The sequence below is a fragment of the Martes martes genome (genome assembly GCF_963455335.1).
Source record: "Martes martes genome assembly, chromosome: 8".
NCBI lineage: Eukaryota > Metazoa > Chordata > Mammalia > Carnivora > Mustelidae > Martes > Martes martes.
This window is the reverse complement of record NC_137895.1, coordinates 5205461-5222215: the sequence shown is the minus strand read 5'-3', so window position 1 is coordinate 5222215 and position 16755 is coordinate 5205461. Positions and strand designations below refer to the sequence as shown.

General features: G+C 58.7%; 1 protein-coding gene across 2 annotated transcripts in view; it reads left to right on the top strand.

The window, feature by feature from the left end:
- PARVB (parvin beta) overlaps positions 1 to 14145 on the top strand; it is a 93965-nt gene extending 79820 nt beyond the window's left edge. The window contains exons 10-13 of one of the 2 annotated variants that reach the window (XM_080810009.1): positions 1262 to 1330; positions 6240 to 6341; positions 10093 to 10165; positions 11287 to 14145. In XM_080810009.1, the coding sequence (XP_080666135.1) occupies positions 1262 to 1330; positions 6240 to 6341; positions 10093 to 10165; positions 11287 to 11363 (321 nt within the window). In that variant the 3' untranslated portion in view covers positions 11364 to 14145. Of the gene's footprint in view, positions 1 to 1261; positions 1331 to 6239; positions 6342 to 6643; positions 7051 to 10092; positions 10166 to 11286 lie in introns of those variants that run through there. The other variant, XM_080810010.1, reaches the window with a different exon arrangement.
- Positions 14146 to 16755: the final 2610 nt, after the last annotated feature.

Below are 16755 nucleotides of genomic sequence, written 5' to 3'. Positions count from 1 at the left end.
AATCTTTCTGTCTGCCTGACAGCTTCCTGCTTCCATCCTGGCCCTCCCGCACCCCCAGAGGAGAGTTGCCGTGTTGATGGCTCCTTGTGCCCCAGGAAAAAGCAGGAGGTCCCTGTCCACCTCTCCGGGGTCGCCCCCTCCTGCTCCCTCCCATCCCATCCACATCCAGCGGCAGTCCGAAGATCCCAAAGCGTTCGCGCATGTGCACGGGCCCGGGGTCCCTGCTTGGCCCGCCCCCGCCCCAGCCCCACTCAGATGCTCCCTCCTTTGGCATCCTGCTATGCCCGTGGCCTCTCTTCCGTGGCCGGTCTCGCACGCTAGGCTCTAGCCCTTGATTGCTCTTATATGGAGCTTATATGGAGAACCATGCCACAGGCTCTCCAGGGGGGACCCTGTCTTGCTGTCTTTGTGTCTCTGGCACCAAGCAGAGTGCCTGGCACGTAGTAGCTGCTCAGTAAACCTGAGTAGCATGACTAAGGAAAGGCCATCGTATCCAGGGGTGGGGTGGGATGTAGCTAGTGTTGTGTCCCACTGAAGCTGGGTTTGCTGGCGGAGAAGAGTTACAAGGGACAAGTTTTAAACTTTGGCTAGAGGGGCGCCTGGGTGGCTCAGTGGGTTAAAGCCGCTGCCTTTGGCTCAGGTCATGATCCCAGCGTCCTGGGATCAAGCCCCGCATCGGGCTCTCTGCTCAGCAGGGAGCCTGCTTCCTCCCTTCTCTCTCTGCCCGCCTCTCTGCCTACTTGTGATCTGTCAAATAAATAAATAAAATCTTTAAAAAAAAAAATAAATAAACTTTGGCTAGAGAGGAGAAGCTGGTGGCCTGCTCCCCTACGCTCAAACTTACCCAAGGTTACCGAAACAGGTGCCATGTGGCCCCTTGGGTCAGCCTTCTGTCATTCCAGGTCACATCTAGGACGCATCTAAAAACATAGTCCTCTCCCCCTGATGGTTTCATCCTTCTTGAGGAGCTGATTGTCCCCTATAGGGCTCTTAAATACTTACGAGTGTGAGGATAAGCGGGTGTACGCCCAGGCTGGCGGACAGAGAGGTGCGTTTTCTTCTCCAGCGGGGACAGTACATGGAGGCATTTTTCCATTAAAACCAAGGGTCACTGCGAGAACCTGACCCTTTTATTTTAGCAAACATTGGAGATGATGGGAGCATCTCCCAAGTCGGTGATGGCCGGGTCAGGTCCGCCCCGTTGGATGGGAGCGGATGAGCGGCCTCTCCACTCACGGCTCCCGTGTCTTTGCCTTCACAGTCTCTCATCACGTTTGTGAACAAGCACTTGAACAAGCTGAACTTGGAGGTGACGGAACTGGAGACCCAGGTGAGCGGTGTTCTGGGGCTCGTGTTTTCAGCCAGCTCTCCGATCCCGCGTGGGGTGCAAAGGAGACGGGCACTATCTTGTTGGTCTGACAAGGAGTGGCCGCCCTATGGTCGGAACAGCGAGGCCCAGCCGCTCTGGCCTTCTCCCGGGCCCTCTGTCATCGTTTCCTGTGGCTGCTGGAACTGAGTCCCACGGACCAAGTGGCTTGAACCACAGACATTTCCATCCTCACGGTCCTGGAGGCTGGAGTCTTGGACCCACGTGGGCTAGGCTGCTTCCTTCGGAGGCCTTCCGGAGTGACCTCCTCCAGAGAAGGTCACGCTCACAGGTTCCATAGGATAGGTCTCCAGCACATTTTTTAGGGGATACAGCTCAGCCCTGACACCCTCGGAGGCGTCACACCTCCCCCACTGAAAGGCCTTGGCATGTGCAATTCTTCAAGTCTAGAATGTTCCACGCCCTGCCCCCCCCCCCGCCCCTGCTTCTGTTCCCCATCGCCATGCACACTGCGTGAGTGCTCGCGGAGTACCTGTCCGGTGAGTGTGCATGAAATATTTCTTCGGTGTGGCATCCGCGCCATACTCAGAGCTCGCGCCGCAGAGTGAAAATCTGTTTCAGGCAATCAGCAGGCATCAAAGACAAAATATAATTTTCCCGGGATTAGCTGGGTGCTCGACTTCGGAGCCGTTCGAGTTCTTGGTGCAGATTCCTCTAACCCCCAGCTGATCCTGCTTAAACCCTGGGTGATTGCCTCCGTTCCTGTCTCTCTCTTTGCCTTTTCTCATTTGCTTTTCTAATTAAAAAAGTAATTCAGGTTCATTGTAGAATGTCTGAAAATGCAGATAAGCAAAACAAAAATCGTTCCTAATCCCAGCTCCCAGAGATAACTGTGCTGAGCGCTTTGTTCCAGACCTTTCCTCCACCTGGCTGGCTAATCACGGACCTCATGGGTCTGTCCTGGAAAGCCGAACGGGCCGTTTGTAACGAGTGTGTTTATTTGTGCATCGTTTGTGATGTTCTCCGAACACTGCCCACTTAGCCTCTGGTGACTTGCCGTTAGGTGTATCAGGGGTCCGCAAGTGTCCTCGCAGGCCTCCTTCTCCCTCCCCGCCGCCTCCCCCCTTCATCCTGTCCAGACCTACCTGACTGTAGTTCATGTGGAGTCTTGCAGACGTCTTACACACACGTGTATTTTGTTAACGACAGTGGCTTGTGCTGCACGGCTCCTCTGTTACGCCTTTTATTGCCGGGGTCTTTCTGGTGGGGTCTGTGTGCGTGATTCCATCTCGTCCTTCTTCCCTTGCCCGGTCGGTCTGTCTGTCTGTCTGCACTGGTCACCTCTGAGGACTGCCTCCTCTTCCGTCCTAACGCACCTCATGGCATGAAGCCCTCTCCTCGTGATGGGGTGCCCCGCCCTCACGACGGGGGGTGCAGGGGCTCTGTGCCCTCAGCTTCTGCTGCCGGTGCCCTCGCTTCGTCAGGACGCGCTCCTAGAAGGCCGTGATGCTTTGAGGGCCCAGGAAGGCTTGCCCGCCTCCACGCCCTGGGCCCTACGAGCCATTGCCCACTCTCACTACCTGCCGGCCCGCACACCAGCAGGAGTGGCCAGAAGCCCCAGACCAAGACTCTGCCCCTCAGTTTGCGTGGATTTGGAGGTACCCAGTGTCTCCTTTTTTCTCTCTCGTCACACTTAAAGGGGTTTTTAACCCATGTCCGGCAGAAAGGAGGTATTTTTATAAATAATGTTCATCGTCACGGAGACGTGGGCTCAAAGCCCTGCTCAGGGTGTGTGTGTGTGTTTGTGTGCACACGCACGTGTGTGTGTGTGTGTGTGTGTGTGTGTTTAAAACCATTTCTGTATTCTGGGCAGCTTCCTAGCTGTGTGATACCGAGCCGGTTACTCAACTTCTCTGTGCTGCTCTTCTTGTGTTGAGGGGGCAGCAGATACGGGGAGGCTTAACGGAGGTCGTGTCCTTACGAGCTGGGTATTGATGAAGACAGTGCCGTGGGAGTGGTGGGGCGTCTTGGGGGATCTCAGCTAGGGCACGCCCCCACCTTGGGACAAATGTGTGCTCTCATGAGTGTGAGCTATAGGGTCCGTTGGCTGATAAGCCGCGGTGCTCTGCCTGGCTCTCGCTCTCCCCGGCGCCCCTCTCCCTCCTGCGCCTTCCCCTGCAGCCTCCATCTCTCCCACTGCCCCGTGCACGAGGGGGCCAGGGCTGGCTTCGGGAATGCCATGGAAAGGAGCAGAGGCTCTCTGCCCGTCTCGGCTCCCTGCTCCTCCCGGGCAGGTGATGGGGGCAGGATCGTCATTCGCAGACGGCCTGGAAATGGGGTCCGTGTTGCCGAGAGAGCCGGTTTCTCCGGGCCTGCTGCTGGGTCGGTGTCGGCGGGGCAGTCGCACCAGCACGGTCTGCCAGAGAGCCGTCCTCGGCAAGCCCGGCAAGGAGGTGTCCCTCTGCCTTGGTCTTTGTTCCTTGCTCTCCTTCCCCTTTCTACATGGCGATACCGGACACTTGCGGTTTGGACTTTTCTTCTTTAAATTGGAGGCCTTGATGGCAGGCCTAGGACAGTGGGGGGAGCTGCTGTTTTTAATTAAGTCCTCCTTTGGCTCATTTCATCCATTGCACGTCGCTAGTCTCAGGGAGCTGAAGGGTCCTGGGTACCCAGCCCCTCACGGCTGTCCTGCCATCCCGCCGTCCCGCGTGGCAGTCTTCCAGACCAGGGGACCACGCCGGCCAAGAGAGCTTCCTCGTAGGGATAGAGGAGTTCTGTCACCATGCGTCGGCTGCAGGAGCCGCTGGCCACGTGTGGCCGCTGGGCACCTGAAATGTTGGTGTGATTGAGGAACGGAATTTTGTATTTTTGTTAAACATCTTTTCAGTTTAAACATCTTGGAACTTGGTTACATAATAGCATGAATGTACTCAACAAGGCTGAGCTGTACACTTAGAAATGGTTAATGTGGGGGCGCCTGGGTGGCTCAGTTGGTTAAGCGTCTGCCTTTGGCTCAGGTCATGATCCCAGGGTCCTAGGATCGAGCCCCGCATCGGGTTCCCTGCTCTGCGGGGAGCCTGCTTCTCTCTCTGCCTCTGCCTGCCACTCTGCCTGCTTGTGCTGTCTCTCTCTCACAAATAAATAAATACAATCTTTTAAAAAAATGGTTAATATGGTTCATTCTAGGAATGTTTTATCATGACTCAAAAAAAAAAAACCCAAAACCCACATATGCCAGACAGAAAAGGATAAGGAGTTTCAGTTTTGCAAAATGACGTGAGTTCTAGAATGGCTGGCTGGCTGGATGGTTGCACACGGTATGAATGGACTTCACTCCAGCGACCTGGATACTTAAACCTGGTTAAGATGGTAGATTTCATGTTACGTATGTTTTACAGCAGCGACAAAGAATAAACCGGCAACATTCAAACAAAAAAAGTCTAATTTCAATAGGCACCTGTGGCCAGTGGCAGTCATGTGGGACTACACAGTCTCAGACATCTGGAGGCTGGTGTCCTCACAGGTCCTGGCTGGGCAGCGGACCCCAGTGAGTCTCAGCCCCTCAGAGATGCCCCCTCTGTGCTCTGTGGGGATGGCTGAGGCCCGCCCTCTGGGTGCCTTCTGTACCTCGGTTCTCTTGTCCCCTTGGGCAAATTTGGTTTTGTCCTCACTGGTCTCCATTGCTTTATTTTTTCTCTTTTTTTTTTTAAAGATTTTTTTTTTTTTAGATTTTATTTATTTATTTGACAGACAGAGATCACAAGTAGGCAGAGAGACAGACAGAGAGAAAGGAGGAAGCAGGCTCCCTGCTGAGCAGAGAGCCGGACACGGGACTCGATCCCAGGACCCTGAGATCATGACCTGAGCCGAAGGCAGGGGCTTTAACCCACTGAGCCACCCAGGCGCCCCTAAAGATTTTATTTGTTTATTTGACAGATAGCAAGTAGGCAGAGAGGCAGGCTGAGAGAGAGATGGAAGCAGGCTCCCCGCTGAGCAGAGAGCCCGCTGCGGGGCTCGATCTCAGGATTCTGGGATCATGACCTGAGCTGAAGGCAGAGGCTTTAACCCACTGAGCCACCCAGGTGCCCCCATTGCTTTATCTTTAAAAGGAGTAATTGTTCCCTGGCTAACTGGGGGTTGGGGAGAGCCGTGTTCCAGAGAATCGGGGCTTTTGTTCTAGATTCCTGGTCCCCCTCATGTGGGTGGATGGCGCTGCCAGGCCAGGTAGCAGGGGGCGGGGGGTGGTGGTTGGGGGACCTGGATTGAGCGCAGCAGCCTGCAGCCCTTTCCCTGACCCAGCGCCGCCCAGTGTTCGGGGCCCGGCTGGGATGGACATTAGAGGCTCCTCTCGATGGACCTCAAAGGCTCATGGTCACCAGGGCTCAAGCAGGGGAAAGTATTGTCTGGCACCATGAGCACAGCTAGAAGAATGTGCTCGGACAGCTGACAAAGGGAGCCGGGGAACAGGGCAGCAGACCCCAGAGCAGACCCTAAGGCACCCTGCAGGCCATGGACGGACGGGTCGTCCCGGCAGCCGACACTGATGGGGCGCTCCCCGTGTGCTGGGCCCTCCCTGGCTGCCTTCTCACTGCGTCCCTATGCCGACCCTGAGAGACGGGAGCCAGTGTTATCCCGAGGTCGGTAGTGGGGGGCTGGGCCTTGTGGCCAGGCTGCCGGCTTCTAGAGCCGTGGCCCTGTCCACGTGGACATGCTCAGACTCCAAACACGTGCGTGCCCACGTCCGGTCCCGAGCGAGAGGCTCTGCTCCCAGGTCCTTCACCTGACCGCAGGCTCGTGCCTGGACAAGACATGGATTTCTTGCTTTAAGACATTTTCCTTCTTTGGGAGAGAACGCAGAATGTTCCCCGCCTCCCTGTGCGGCCCCGGCACCTCAGCCCGCGTCTGTCTGTAGTTCGCAGATGGCGTCCACCTGGTTCTGCTCATGGGCCTTCTGGAAGACTACTTCGTCCCCCTGCACAACTTCTACCTGACGCCAGACAGCTTCGACCAGAAGGTACGTGTGTGGTCTCCGTCCCCAGAGTGGCCCCAGACGCGCTCGCTAACGTGCACAGCCTAGATGGGCCCCTGATGGGTCTTCCTGGAGTCTAGCTAGAGTTTTTGGAAAAACAGGACCGTCGCCAAACGCTCCCACTGTGAGACACGACCCGGCCCTCAGTCACGGAAGTAAGCCCGTCCGTAGTGCCAGATGCTCCCGGGTGCTGTGTGCCCAGTGCTCCTCGGGGTTTCTTCCCTGGGACGGTACCCTTTTATTTTTTATTTATTTTTTTAAAAAGATTTTATTTATTTATTTGACAGACAGAGATCACAAGTAGGCAGAGAGGCAGGCAGAGAGAGAGAGTGAGGAAGAAGCAGGCTCCCCGCTGAGCGGAGAGCCCGATGCGGGGCTCGATCCCAGGACCCTGGGATCATGACCTGAGCCGAAGGCAGAGGCTTTAACCCACTGAGCCACCCAGGCACCCCTGGGACGGTACCCTTTTTAATCATGGTGGCCCACTGCCGCAGACTTGCAGAGCCGTCCCCCGTTGATGCCGTACCTGTGTCACTTCTGGTTTTCCCACATGCTTCTGCCCTCCCCAAGCGCTGCTGTTCTCAGTGGTGGCCCAGAGTCCCGTGGCTCCGACACCCCTGTCTCCCTGTCCCCCCACTCTTGGACAATTAACTTGTTTCTGGTTGTTTTCACAATAAAATAATAGAGCATCTTCTCCAGTCTTTCTCTCGTTCGATCAGTCCGTCTCTCTGTATCTGTCTCCCTTCCTGTGGATTGTTTTCTAGGAAAATTCCCCACATGGGATTGTTTGGGTCAAAGGGCCTCAGCTTTGGATCCGGGTTGCCACCTCCCCTGTGTCCCCGTCTGTGCCCGGGTGTCTTGCCTGCTGCTTGGGGCTCCCCGGAGTTGAGCCTGTCCAGACAGCAGTCAGCGCGTGGCCTTCACAAACTTGGCTCATGCGCTGTCCATATTGCTTTGGACTCAGGGCATCTGTCGTTGGATTTTCCCAAAGTGCTAGACCCGTGAGTCAGAGAGGCAGACAATGCAAGCAGGTGGCGGCAGCCAGGGAAACGTCCGATGATGGGGCCAGTGTTTATCAATCTGCATACTTCTGGCACCTTCCAGGCCATCCGCTCGCGGCCAAATGTTGTTTCTGCCTCGCCTGCTGAGATGGAATCAGAACAGATTAGAGAGGGCCTGGCCCGGTCGAGCCGGGGGAATGGAGAGCGCGCGAGCCAGAGGGGAGCGAGCGGAGCGCCGTCAGAAACAAGGGTGCCTGTTGTTCTGGAAACGAGAACACAGATAATGTGGGGAAGAGGATCTTGCGTTTCCAGGCCCGTTGGGGCTGGCTGCAGAAACATTGTTTGGGAGAGAGAGTTCCTTTGTTCCGATTAATAATGATGCCGGCAGGAATGGTGAATCGAGCCAAGGGGCCGGAACTGGGTTTCTTTCCAAGATGAGACTGTGCACAAGACAGGGTAGGGGCGCCTTCTCTCCGGCCCCGGCCTTACTCCCTTTGCAGCAGGGGTGAAAGTGTTTGGGGGGTGCCTCCCTGGCCTGGGGAGTGTGAGAGGCCCCAGTGACCGTCTGTCTGTCTATGCCTCTGCCCGAGGCAAGGTGCTGCTGTCCCCAAGCAGAGCGATGACCTGTGTTTTTAAAACAATTGTACTAGATTTTTAAAAATGAGACCAGACCCCCTAGGTTCCTGCAGACAGACGAACGGTACCCTTTGAGCTTTCTGAGAAATGGGTCTGACCCCTAGCTTTTTGTTTTATAATCTTACTCTGTAGGACCCACTTTGCTGAGTACCTTGTGCCTTTAGATCATCTTTCTAGAAGATTCCACAGTGTCCCTCTTTCTGGGGAGTGGAGTGTGTCCTGGAGACTCAGAGATGGTTCTTACCGGCAAATGCTAGAAAGGGCTTCGTGTTCTCAAGGTGCTTTGCCTTCTGTCCCCTCATCTGATTCCCTTCCTGGGGACAAGGAAACGGGATCTCAGTGGGGCCAAGAGACAGCCAAGTTCCCTCATTCAGCAGGACAGAGCTGGAAGAGCCCACTCCTATTCTAGAAAGTTCTATTCCTCTGTCACCTGGCCAGGTTTTCCAAAATCCCTTAAATTGCAGAAGGAAAGGATTTGAGCATGTCCTGGCCGTGGGACTGGCTCCCAGTGGTGGCATGGGGCTTTGGGGTACAGTGTGTGGTCTGGTCCCCTCGGGTCTGGGGAGCTGTTTGCCGCTCTGCCTGCCCTGTCCCGGGGCCTTGGGCACAGGGGCAGCTTCTCTGCAGGCACGAGGGGTTGGTGGAGGTGAGGGTGTGGGGGGGACGGGAGCAGGGTGGCGGTGACTTCCTGTCTGGTGGTTTCCTCCAACTAAGAAGGAAGCAGAAGGAAAGTCGCTGCGGGGAGGTGGGTCTGGGCGGGGGCTTTCTCGGTGTGCGGCAGGCGTGGGCTTTCAGAAGACCGACCTGGTCAGCGCTGCGCACTTTCGAGGACCCGTCTCCCTGTCCTAACTCATCTCAGCCCCGGGGCCTCCTCCAAAAAGCGGCCTTGGTGCACCCCACGGCTCTCCCTCTGGGCTGGGCCCACTCCGTGCACCTAGATGTCTAACACGCAGCTTTGGCCTTCCCATTCGGCCTTTTCCAGGGGGTCTCGGGAATGGCCCAGGGCCCTCCAGCCCCCTGCATCTGGTCAGGGGCAGCCCCGCCCAGCCCCGGGGTGAAGGGCCTGTCCCCCCACGGGGACCCTCTGGTTGCTGCCTGCCCCGTGCTGGTGCTGGTGCTGCCGAGGGTCCTAGAGGCAGCAAGGTGGGCCCCCAGCTGCTGGGATTTTGACCAACTGCGGGTTATTTTGTCAAACATGGTCTTCCTGGTTAATTATTAAACGATAAGCACAACGATCCTGTTTCTGGTTCACTTACCCTGAAATCGTGCAGATATTACTGTTGCAAGGATGTGTGATTACTAGGAATCCCGGGGTGCTCTGCGGCTCTGACTCTAGGATTTATTTCATTTTCTGGTGCCCCCCATCCTGTCCCCAACCGCCTTTGCCCCAGCGGACGGCTGGCTGTGGTTTGGTTGTCACCCGGCATCTCTGTGGGTCAGGGGGAAACTGCCGCGGGGAAGGTGTTATTTTAAAGCCCTTCAGAGGCTGTGAGCAGAATGCAAGCTTCTAGCACCCTCGTGGGCGGAGCAGTACCTTTCAGGGAGAAGCCGTGTGGGGTGTGGGGGTGGGGTGTCCACCTTCCTGTGACATCTACCAAGTCGAGGAGGCCAGGACCGGGGCCCTGCCCCCTGCCCCCTGCAGCCGCCATTGGGCTGACTTCCGTTCCAACAGGGCCCCCGGTGCCTGCCTGGTGCCTGGGCCACCGCTGCCCCTGAGCGCGGTGTCCTGCCTGCGGCTGTGTGCACGTGGCTCTGGGAGGCCTTCCCAGGACACGGTGGGTGGCCGCTCTGTGCTGGGGACAGTGCTTTAGCGTGGGTGCCTCTGGGAAGTGGCATGTCCTCTCTGAGCCTTGGCTTCCTCATCTGTGAAAGGGACAGAGTCACCGTCACTTCTCATTGTGTGGCCTGTGGCACAAGCAGACACTCGGGGACCCTGGAGCCCTCGAGGGCAGGCTTTGTGCCTTTACCCCTGCATCTCTGCTCTGAGCTGCCCCCCCGATCCCTGGTGAGGGGATAAGACCCATCGAGGGAACGCCCTTACCCAACACCCTTGCTCAGGTCCTGGGGATGTACTGGTTCCACTCTTGTTTCCTTGGCAGGTCCACAACGTGGCGTTTGCCTTTGAGCTGATGCTGGACGGAGGACTCAAGACCCCCAAGGCTCGCCCTGAAGGTAACGCCCCACCCCCAGCCCCACCCGGGCTCCCGTGCCCCCTGTGCCCTTAGCTTGTGGGGCCGGGAGGACTGTGCTGCCGTGTGTGGGTCCGAGCTGCAGCGGGGAGGCACGGGGAGCCGGTGGTGGGACCACCCGGGCAGGGAGCCTGGGGAACCAGGAGCAGGCCTGGCTCAGCCCCCTGCAGCCCATTCACGGAGGGCATCAGGCCTGCTGCCTGCCGCCCCATTCAGTGGCTCCTGACCTCCTCCCACTGCGGCGATGGCCGGCCGGCGGTGCCAAAGCCTCAAAGGGAAGGCAGGAAGGAAGGTTGTGCCGGCTCTCCGTGCTTGCCCCCTGCTCCGACACGCGGAGACTGGAGATGCTCTGGGCCTCAGTCTAAGGACAGTTGTTGGTTCACGGCAGCTGCTCGGCTAGTCTTCCTCCGGAAGAGATGCTTGTCTTGCTTCGGGGTTGAGTACCTACAGGGGGAAGCAAGATCGTGGTCAGCCGCCCAAGGTCTGTGGCCCAAGAAGGGCCTTTCGCATCACCTGGTACAATGGGCCCAGGGCAGGGAGGTCACCTGTCTAAGGTTGCAGACAAGTGAGAAAAAGACCTAGGTGCCCTTCCCACCGAAGTAGGCAGCCTGGACTTTGTGGGCTGTCAGGTCCCCCGAGGGCCATGGGCCAGACCATGTAGCCCATTGCTTGACCTCGAGGGGGCAGGGGGGTAGAAACAGCTTGCACACACACGCCCCCTCCCCCACCCCGGAAGGCCCGCCCTCCGTCCTGGCACCAGTTGGCCCGCAGGTGTTGACCCCAGCAGACGTCCTTGGCTGTTGGAGACCCCACAGCCATAGACACCTCTGGTCCCTGGACTTGCCCAGTGCAGGGTCTGGAAAGGACTCGGGGGTATCCCTGTCCTGCTGTCCCAGGTGCTCGCACAGCAGGCTGGTGGCCTGGGGCCTCTCGCTGAGGCCCGTGTCCCGGGATGGCGCTGCCCAAGGCATTCTGGATGGGGGGGCGTCGATCTTTAAACTGAAGGACTGCCCTGTGGGCAGGACAGGGGCCCATGCCTCCTGTGGGCCGGCACCAGGGCCTTGGTGCTCTGGCCCCCAACGGTGTCTCTGTTTCCTCCCGCAGATGTGGTGAACCTGGATCTCAAGTCCACGCTAAGGGTCCTGTACAACCTGTTCACCAAGTACAAGGACCTGGAGTGAGAGCGCCCAGTGGCGGGGTCTCCGCAGGGCGGGGAGGCCGGCCCGCCGAGGTCCCCACCCCCTCCCCCACGCCGCCCTGCCTCCTCTGGCTGTGGCTTTTCAGCTCCCTGGTGTCACGCACAGTGAGCAGGATCCTTTGAAAGGCAGGGTTCTGCACCCCAGTGCTGGCGTATGGTGCCGCCCCTGCTGAGACATTTGTCGGCCCTGATCCCCCCGCCCAACACCCCCCACCCTGTGGTCGGGGGAGGGGCGCGCCCTGCAGGCCTTTCCATGGAGCAGTTCACGGCCACGGCTACAGGCGATCTGAACAGCATCGACAGCTCCCGGGGGTCAGTCTGGCCCTGGGGGGGGGGGGCCTCTCCTGGGAAGCCAGGCCTTTTTTAGTAGAAAGCGTTTTGTAGTTTTAAAAACTTCCCTCTAATGTCCCAGAGGCCTTTGATGAGACAGGAGGGCTACCCACATTCTTTTTCTTGACCAGCCAGTGTTCCTCACTTACTTTTTGCACAGACATCCAAGACCCGGGTGACCCTCAGTGGCCACCACATGGGAGGCAGGGTTCGGGGAAGCCGTGTCTGATTTTTTTTTTTTTTTTGTGAGAGCCAAGTGCTCCGTCAGGAGCTAGGTCTAAAGTGTTACTCGATACATCTCAGAGGCCCTGTTTGGGAGTCGATATATTTTTAAGCCTTTAGAAAGCGGGGTCTCTCAGTTTGTGGGGGCCGCCATCACAGAGCGCCATAGGCGGGAGCTTAGACAATGGAAACGGACGGTCCCCCAGCTCCCAGGCCAGAAATCCAGCATCAAGGCAGGGCCGGCCCCTCCCAAGGGCCCTCTCCTGGCTTGCCGATGGCTGTCCCTTCCCAGGGTCCTTATGTGGTCCCGCCTCTGCACCTGTCTACAGCCTCACCTCTCCTTACAAGGACGCCCGTCCTAATGGATGAGGGCCGCCCTTGTGACCTCATTGTAACATACTGATCTCTGCAAAGATCCCGTCTCCAAATACAGTGGCATTCTGGGCATTCTGGGCACTCGGGCTCAGAGCTTCAACATACGGATTCTGGGGGATGCAGTTCAGGCCTTACTGGGGGGACAGGAGGAATTCATCCCCCTCCCCAGTGTGGCTTTCTGGAACCCTGCTGGCACCTCCTGATGGGCACCCTTGAAAGTTCACCCCCTTCCCCACTCCCCTTGGCTTCAGAGAAATGAGGGGCCTTCTGCTGGGGGGGTGTCTGCCCTGTGTCACCCCACCCCCAAGGCCACCCCCTCATGGCAGCCTCCTTCTGGGCCCTCAGCATCGGCTGCCAAGCAGGACAGGCCTCTCTCATCTCTGATTTTCACCTTCCTGCTGTCGATCGGAGCGGTTGCCCCCATTGTTAATACTAAGTCGGACGCCGGTGCTCATGACTCAGGAAATGCCAGCCTCGCCCGTCTCCGCTCTGCCCCTGCGAGGCCGGCGGTAGTTTCCAAAGAGCCTTTCTGACGGAGGTGGTTTCCCAGCAGGAGAAAGAAATAATTAAAACAGTATCACGGTGTCTCCTGTGGGCTGCGGTGGCATTAAAGGGCCACACCGACAGAAGAGCGAGGGCTGGAATGTTCCGTGCCAACTTCATCACACGCGCAGGATCCCAGCCGGCTGCCGGAGCCAGGCAGGCCTGGTGGGTCTGTGCCCAACCCTGGGGGCCCCCCGGGGTGGAAGGAGGGGAGACTGGCATTTGGGAAGAACTCAGCCTTGGGGGATTTCAGCGCAGGGGGATGTTCCAGCAGGGTCCACGCCTGGAGGGGGAGACTGTGGTCCTGGGGGGCAGGGAGCATGTGTCAAGCCCTCTGTATTTCTGGCCGCAGAGTAAAAGGGATCCCAACACACAGCCCACCTGTGAGCAGGCACGTTTGTCCAGGCTGACTGTTCTAGGCCAAGGTTCCAGCAAAGCGGGTGATCTGTTGTCCAAACTGCCTTTATTCATGTTGGTTCCTTGCGCTCTACGCATCTCGTTCCCCTCCCCCGCCTTCACTGTCCGCTCTGAATCAGAGCTCAGGGCCAAGCCTAGGCATTCAATGGGGGCGCAGTTGTGAGGCGGAGGGCAGGGTCAATGCTGGGGGTGGCCTCTCCTCCTGGGATCAGCACCCCCCTGGCTTAGTGACCGTAGCTGTGAGTTGTGGGCTCTGTGATGCTGGGGCGTCTTCTTGGGGAAACTTGTGCAGCAGAAGCCGCTTTCCTTAACTTAACTTTCCTCAGAAAGTTCTAGAAGCCTTCCTCCTTGATTGATCCACCTTTCCAGTGCTTTGTTTTTCGGTCGGGTGGGGCCCTTCCCCATGAGCTGAGCAGAAGCGAGATCATTTGCACCTGAGCGGCCATGGCCCAGGGTCTGCGGGGCCCGAGTGAGGGCCCAGGGCAGGGCCGTGAGATGGTCTCCTTTTATCCTTCTCGGAGCTGCTGTCTGGGGCCCCTGCCGGCCTTCTGCACGAGGAGCCCTAATGTCCTCACTGGGTGTGACAAAGAGCTGTGTTTTAAAGGCACTGAATGCCTTTCTCATCCCCTTTTGCATGCCTGTGTTTCATTGTGTTTTTAACTGTTCTAAGCAGTGTCGCTTTTGGGATGTTGGATGTCGAATAAAAGTCGCTAAGTCCCGGGCTGTGTTGCCAGCGCCGCCCTCCTGGCTCCTCCGCTGTGCCGCGGGCCCTGCTGTGAACCTGACCTTCCGGGAGCCAGAGCCTGGGGCCGGGAAGTGCCGGGCGGGGCCAGCCACGTGCTCTTACTTATTCCAATAAAGACCTGAGAGTGATGGCCACGCGCTGCCTCCGTCTGGTTCTGCTTCCACGCGCTTCGTGGCCTCTGGTCATGCCTGCCTGGTGCTTGGGCCCAGGAGCTCCCAGTCAGCCGGCGCGCAACCCGGTGGGCCGGGCGGGCCCCGCGTGGGTGGAGGCATTGCTGGGCGGGAGCCACGGGGGAAGAGGGGACAGAGTCACAGCCGCGGGTGAGTCACAGTGAGTCGCTGAGCTGGGCGAGTCGGCCTAGCTCCCCGGTCCAAAGGGGCACGGGGGTGGCCGGCAGGCCGGTGGCACCGGCTGGCCAGGGCCCCTCCGGAGGGATGGGGTACTCCTTGCACTGCAGGGCCAGGGGCCCGGGTGACCCTCAATGGTGGTCGTGCTGTAAACCTTCCCTGCAGAAGTCACGGGTTGGGGGGGGTTCAGGGGCCTCGAACTTCCCTCGATGAAGCATTAAAATCGTCACTATTCTAGTACCGCTGACCTGTAGAGCGAGGCCTCAGTGTTCTTCATGCTAAGGCTCTCAGACCGCTGCTGGGAAGGGCCTGGCTTCGGAGGGACGCCTGGTCCAAAGCCCGTGCAACTGCTGGCCAGTCTCTTATCCCGCACTTTCCACAGTGGAACTTTCCACGGCAGAAAGGTCCCTCCGGGTTCCCTCAGCAGATCCATCGTCCCTCCCTCACTTAAGATCTGCCTCCTTGCCTGGCTTCTGCTGGGATTTGGCCAGTGGGAGGAGGCCCTGGCAGGAAGGAGAGTGGCGAGGGGGCGTGCGTGAGGTCAGGGTGTTTGTCGCCCCTCTGGGGGGCCACCGTGGGTCGCTGTGCCCCCCTCTGCCACAGCCCCCAGCTGGCGGCCGGCTCAGAGCTCCGGCCGTCTCTTTCTGGGCCCGTTGTCCTCCCTGGGCTCTGCCCTATCAGACTTCAGGGTTGCGACAGCTCCCACGTGCTGCCAGTCCCCGGGGCGGGGGGCGAGGACGGCACCGTCTCTTCCAGGTTCTCTTAAACCAGCCTCGACTATGCTTTACGAACCACTCCTCAGCTTCCCCATTCAGACGGGCCCTCTCTGCGGGGACTTGGCAGCGCACCAACCCCCGGGGCCACGCCGGGCCCGCCACACCTGCCCAGGCCCGGTGGGTTCCCTCCCTGCCGCGCCACAAACCTGGGGCTCGCACGGCGCCGTCGGGATGGCAGAAACGGAATCCTGACCTTCTGTGTCATCCTCTGTAAGCGGGGAAGACAGAAGTACCTGCCCCACAGGCTGCCCCCGGGAGACTTAAAGCCCTTAGAACTATGTTTCATCATCAGTTACCCAATAAATATTAGCGGTCATAATCGCTCATACTTCCTGTCATTTTTTAAGTTCTTGTGAACGACGCCGTTTTCCTGCTCACACGCGCCCTTGTTGCTGCTTCCCACCTTCTCTGCCCCTTTCCGGCCGGGTCTGTCAGCAGAAACAGGGGCTTGGCGTCCCGGTCCCTCAGCAGGGTCGCTGCTGCCGTGAATATTCAGAGTTTCATCCTGGCTCGTGACAATTCAAGTGCAGGACCCCAGCTCAGGTCCGAGCGGGTCGCCGACTCTCCTGCCGTCCTGGGCCTCTCCTCAAACTCCGTAACACCGTTGCACGCACCCTTCCCTCCACCTGGAACATTCGCATATGTCTGTAGGGGGCAAACTCTTACTCATCCGTCGAGTCCCACGTCTCTTCTGGAAGAACGTCGCCCCCCTATGCGACAGCAGTCAGCAGCGTCCATCAAGTCTGCTTGGCATCAGGCCTTGTTCTAGGGACTGGGACACAGAAGACCTTCAGACCTGTGGTAAAGAATCCTGCAGATGTCCTCCTTTAGATGAGGCAGTTCGGGAAGGCTTCCTGAAGGAGGAGGCATTTAAGGTGATAATAAGGATGAGGACTTAGCGCCTTTAAAAGCTGCGGCAGGGGCTTCTAGGCAGAGGAGACAGTAAGGCATTCCGGAAGCAGAAAGGTGGTCAGCATGGCTGGGAGCTTCAGAGACGGGAGTGATCTAGCCCGGCAGGTCCATCAGGACACGTGCTGGGCTGTGCAGAGTAGATTTTATTTTAAGAATAATGGAATGCCAGTGGTGAGGGGTCTGGGACGTGAGCATCCTGGGCAGGGGTTGGGGTGTGAGGGACTGGCTGTGGGAGTCGAGCAAGGAGACTCCCATGTGGTCCAGGCCGGAGAAAGAGGGGGAGAGGGGCTGGCTGGGGTGGGGGTGGCGGGATGGCTCGAGACAGGGCTCACGGTTCGCTGGTGGCGGGGATGTGTGGTCTGTGGCCTCAGCAGCCGGCTGGCGCTGGCTCGGATGGAGAGGCCGGGAGGGACTGGCTCGGGGTCGGGTGCTGGGGAGGGGAGAGGGAGAGAGGGAAGAAATCGCAGATCTGAGCAGGCTGCGAGGCATCTGAGGGCCGGCAGGTGTGGCTGGGTGTTCGGGGCTCCGGGGACAGGGCTTTCCGGTGGGGCCGTGGAGGCAGCAGGCCCTGCGGCCCGGCGAGGAGGAAGCTCTGTGCCGACACCGCCGGGCAGGCCCAGCGGAAGCCACAGGCCTGGAGGAAGTGAGCCGCGCGCGTGGCCCCTGCCGTCCCCCGGCCCCTCCAGCCCCCCACGGCTGGGACTTAGC